The sequence below is a fragment of the Zingiber officinale genome, chromosome 1B, assembly GCF_018446385.1.
Source record: "Zingiber officinale cultivar Zhangliang chromosome 1B, Zo_v1.1, whole genome shotgun sequence".
Classification (NCBI taxonomy): domain Eukaryota; kingdom Viridiplantae; phylum Streptophyta; class Magnoliopsida; order Zingiberales; family Zingiberaceae; genus Zingiber; species Zingiber officinale.
The window spans coordinates 38986042-38990351 of record NC_055986.1 but is presented as its reverse complement, the minus strand read 5'-3'; the positions used below and the strand labels follow the sequence as shown (position 1 = coordinate 38990351).

The following is a 4310-nucleotide window of genomic DNA, read 5'->3' as shown; positions in this document are numbered from 1 at the left end:
GATAGGAAGAATGAAGTAAATCTGAAGAGTCTTATAGTCTTATGAATGGATAGGGGTAACATTAATGACATAAGTGAAGAGTCGTACCAAATTAGTAAAAGACAAGTTAAAAAAAAACATAAAAAACACATAATAATATCATCCGTTAATAGAAACAGAATAATATCATCCTTTTAATAGAAATATTCAAACTAACTCTTTAAAATATTGTATTTTATATTTATTTATATGTAAATAGATTTATATTTAATTTTTCTTTTTTATGTTGTTAGATTTTTTTGTTTTTCCGTTAAAACATTAGTTGCTCATTTTTCGATTAAAAAAACATCCTTATATATATAGACAATAATGTTTAGACGAGTCGTATGTAAACTAATCTTTAGACGAGGCGGGTTCAGCTTTTTGCCATGGCCGACGATTTCGAGGGTTTGAAACGATTCGGGATGGAGAACGACTACGAGGGCTGCGAGTGGATTAGAGGCGAGTTCTACTACCGCAGCAAGAAGGAGCGCCCCGGTCAGACACGCGACGACGCCATCAACGGCGCCTTCAGCACCGCGTCTAGCGATTCTTACTCCGACGGAGGAGGGCGCCTCTGGCGGAAGCGCCGGAAGGGAGACTTCATCTCCAAGGCCGACCTCTCCAAACCTGTCCAGTTTGTCTCCACCGGCACCGTCATGCCCAGCCAGGAAATCAAACGGGATCCCCAGGAAGAAGGGGACCGATCCACTGGTGTTCCCACTTCCGGCCACGGGTTGGGATATGGGCTACGGTTCCAATCCAACAGAAAGGAGATCAAGGGTGATGAGGATGCTGAGGACGAGGATGGCTTCCTCTCTACGGCCGTTGGGAGGAGGATTAAAGAAGGTGCCCAGCGCCGTGAGAAGGAGAAGGAGTCTGAGAGGGGGAGACCGAAATTGACCAAGAATTCTTCTGGGAGAAGAGATGCATCTGGCGCCAGCGAGATGGGGAAGTTTGAGGCGCACACCAAGGGAATAGGTTCGAAGCTGATGAAGAAGATGGGATTCACGGAAGGGTCTGGATTGGGGAAGAATGAACAAGGCATAGTTGCCCCGGTAGAAGCTAAGCTCCGTCCAAAGAACATGGGCATAGGGTTCAACGGCTACAAGGAGGCTAAATTGCCTGTTTTGGATGAAGCACCAAAGGAAAAGATGGCTACTCCAGTGGCAGCAGGACCTTCAAAGGAGAAGAGGTGGTTAAAGCAGAAGCGAGGAAGACCCGAAGCTGAGATTTTGACGGCGGACGAGCCGCCGGCTAAAAAGCAGGAACAGGGAAATCAGGCTGTTCAGAAGGTTCTTTATATGAGGGGACCTCAAGTTCAGGTTTTGACGAGTCTGGATAATTTGAACACGGAGACTGAGATGAAAGAGAATGATGTGCCCACGCCTGAGCTGCTCCAGTATAATGTTAGACAAATTGTGGAATCTACTGAGGTTGACATACAAAAGCTGGACCAACATTTGAGAAGGGAGAGGGAGAAGGTGGTGTGCTTACAGGAGGAAAAGGACAAGATTATGAAAGAGGTGATGCAGCAGAGGAAGCAACTTCATGTTATGCAGACAATTGAATTACTATTAGAAAAGGTAAAGGAGGATAGCTTATCAGGGGTTTTGACGCTTGATTCGCTGCTAACCACTTTCAAAGATCTAAAAGAGATCTTCAAAGACGACTACAAGCTCTTTAATATTTCCTGTATTGTTTTATCATTTGCATATCCTCTGTTTCTCAGGGTGTTTCATGGATGGCAAGCATTGCAGAATCCATTGCTTGGCGTGAATCTTATATCTTCTTGGAGAGATTTGTTGCAAGGAGATCAGCCTTATGATTTTTCAGAAAATCCTTTTTCTGGTTCTTATTCCCAGCTTATCAGTGAACTTATTCTTCCTGCTGTGAGGATATCTGTGACTAACACTTGGCAGGCTAGGGATCCTGAACCACTGCTCCGGTTTCTGGAAATATGGGAGAAGTTACTGCCGCCAGTTATTTTGCAGTCAATTCTAGAAAATGTGGTTATGCCTAAGCTAACGACGACTGTCGATTCATGGGATCCACGATGCGAAACTGTTCCAATTCATGTTTGGGTTCACCCATGGCTTCCATTGCTAGGACAGAGATTGGAGACGTTGTATCATACAATCTCTTATAAGCTAGGTAGTGTCCTCCATGCTTGGCATGCAAGTGATGCGTCAGCATATGCCATACTTTCTCCATGGAAGGATGTGTTTGATGCAGCTAGTTGGGAGCATCTGATGGTACACTATATTGTTCCTAAGTTGAAACTTGCTCTTCAAGAATTCCAGGTGACTCCAGCTAATCAGAAGTTAGACCAGTTCAATTGGGTGATGATGTGGGCATCTGCAATCCCAATCCACCATATGGTTCACATGCTGGAGGTTGATTTTTTCAGCAAGTGGCAGCAAGTTTTATACCATTGGTTGCGCTCAGATCCTAATTTTAATGAGGTTATGCAGTGGTATATGGGCTGGAAGGGTGTCTTCCCTGCAGAATTACTTGCCAACGAGAGGATTCGAGTGCTTCTATGTTCGAGTTTGGATATGATGAACCAGGCTGTAGAAGGCATGGAAGTGGTTCAACCTGGTGCTACAGAGAATGTCAGCCGTCTGAGAGCGATAGAGAGACAGTTAGAAGCACAACAGAAGGCTCCAACTTATTTCTCAGTCCATGTCATTGATGTCAATGCTGTTGGTGTTGTTCATGAATTGAGCTTCAAGGAATCCATTGAAGCTTATGCAATGGAGCAAGGCTGGTTCTTCAAACCAAAAGTTGGTAGATATTACAATGATCGCCCGGTGTTTGGATTTGGTAACATAAGCATTTGCATAGATTCAGTGAATAAATTGCTCTATGCCCGAGTCAATGGGAGTACCGAACGCTGGAGTGCTGTGACACTTACGCAGTTACAGGAGATGCACCGGAATACCTCACGGCATTGAACATTGAACATTTGTACTTTATTTTTTTGTATAAATCAGCAACCATTCTTTTGTTACTTTATATCTATGGATGATAGATTTGAATACTGTTATTGGTCGTTTATCATTTTCGGAAGCAGAGTTTTGCTACATATTTATGCATATCTGATTATTGCATAATATGATATATATACATTTTTATACGGGAGATAGAGCAAGAAAGCCAGGGATAATTTAGATTTACTGCTTAAGAACTTGAGATGGAGGTGCAAGGTGAGTGGGAGGACAGATGATGTACTCACAGAACAATGAAGAGAAATTTATTGGCAATTAAAAGAGAAGTAACTACCAAGGTGATTTCTATACGTAGTATAAAATGAGAAACCCTATGAATTCAGTAATTAGAAAGTGAAGTTAATTTAAATTTAATAAGAGAGCAACCAATTTAAAAAGGTTAAAACGGATTCTCTCTTTTTGGCCATGTAGTAAGTTTTCTTCCTTGGCAACAAACAAGAAGCCCAATTTAAACTTTCCATTCAAAAATTTGCGACCGTTATTAATGGAAGAACGCGCTCATAGGCGAGAGCAACCCACCCAGAGGCAATACGATACTATCTCCGAGTCGGACGATACACTGCAAGTCTCCTAAAATTTCTCAGGCAAGAGGAGCGGCTGGCCGGCCAAGAACGCTTGCGAGGTGAGCCTTGCCGCAAGGGACGACTGCAGATCGTAGCTCTCCCGTTCCCTTTGCGCCCATTTCAGCTCCCTAATCGCACCTTTCCACCACGTCCAACAGGCTGCACGTCCCCTCCAAGGTAGCCGTCGTCCCACAAAGCATTTTCCCATCCACTGTGAACACGCTCCCGAAGAAGCTGCTGCTTCAGGCCGAATGTTGAACCACGATCATAAACCTTCAGAAAGGGAACGATTCGAGTAGCATTCAATGTTAGTCCACTCATAAACTGGGAAAGCATAGTGGTATGTCTTACTTTGATTGAATTCTACATAGCGATCATTAAAGATGTGTTTGTTTTTTTCCTTTGTTTTATAATGGAAAAATGCTGGGAGAACAGAATGATCCTGTCCGGAAGCTGAGTCAGATGGATCATCAGGTGAGGTGGATGGAATGTTGACCGAGTCGCGACATCCCGGAGGAGGGTGTGCTGAGATGGCTTCCATGTAGACCTGACTACAGTTCGGAACCGACGGTTCGACGGTTCGGAACCGCCGGTTCGACAGTTCCAGGCAGGTCGACCCTTAACCTTAACCGCCCAAGACGGTTACAGTTCACAGTTCAAAATCGTCGGTTCACGGTTCGGTTTACGGTTCGTCACGGTTCAAAATTAATATGTTAAA

General features: G+C 43.9%; 1 protein-coding gene across 1 annotated transcript; it reads left to right on the top strand.

Annotated features, from left to right (window-relative positions):
• The first annotated feature begins 369 nt into the window (after window positions 1-369).
• On the top strand, window positions 370-3088 carry LOC122055307 (septin and tuftelin-interacting protein 1 homolog 1-like). Its single transcript, XM_042616679.1, has one exon. It carries the CDS (start codon window positions 408-410, stop codon window positions 2973-2975), a length of 2568 nt encoding a protein of 855 aa, XP_042472613.1. The 5' UTR covers window positions 370-407; the 3' UTR covers window positions 2976-3088.
• The last annotated feature ends 1222 nt before the right edge of the window (window positions 3089-4310 follow it).

Bases quoted from the DNA above. Each gene is read 5' to 3' on its own strand.
- LOC122055307 (XM_042616679.1), top strand. From the start codon at position 408: ATGGCCGACGATTTCGAGGGTTTGAAACGATTCGGGATGGAGAACGAC.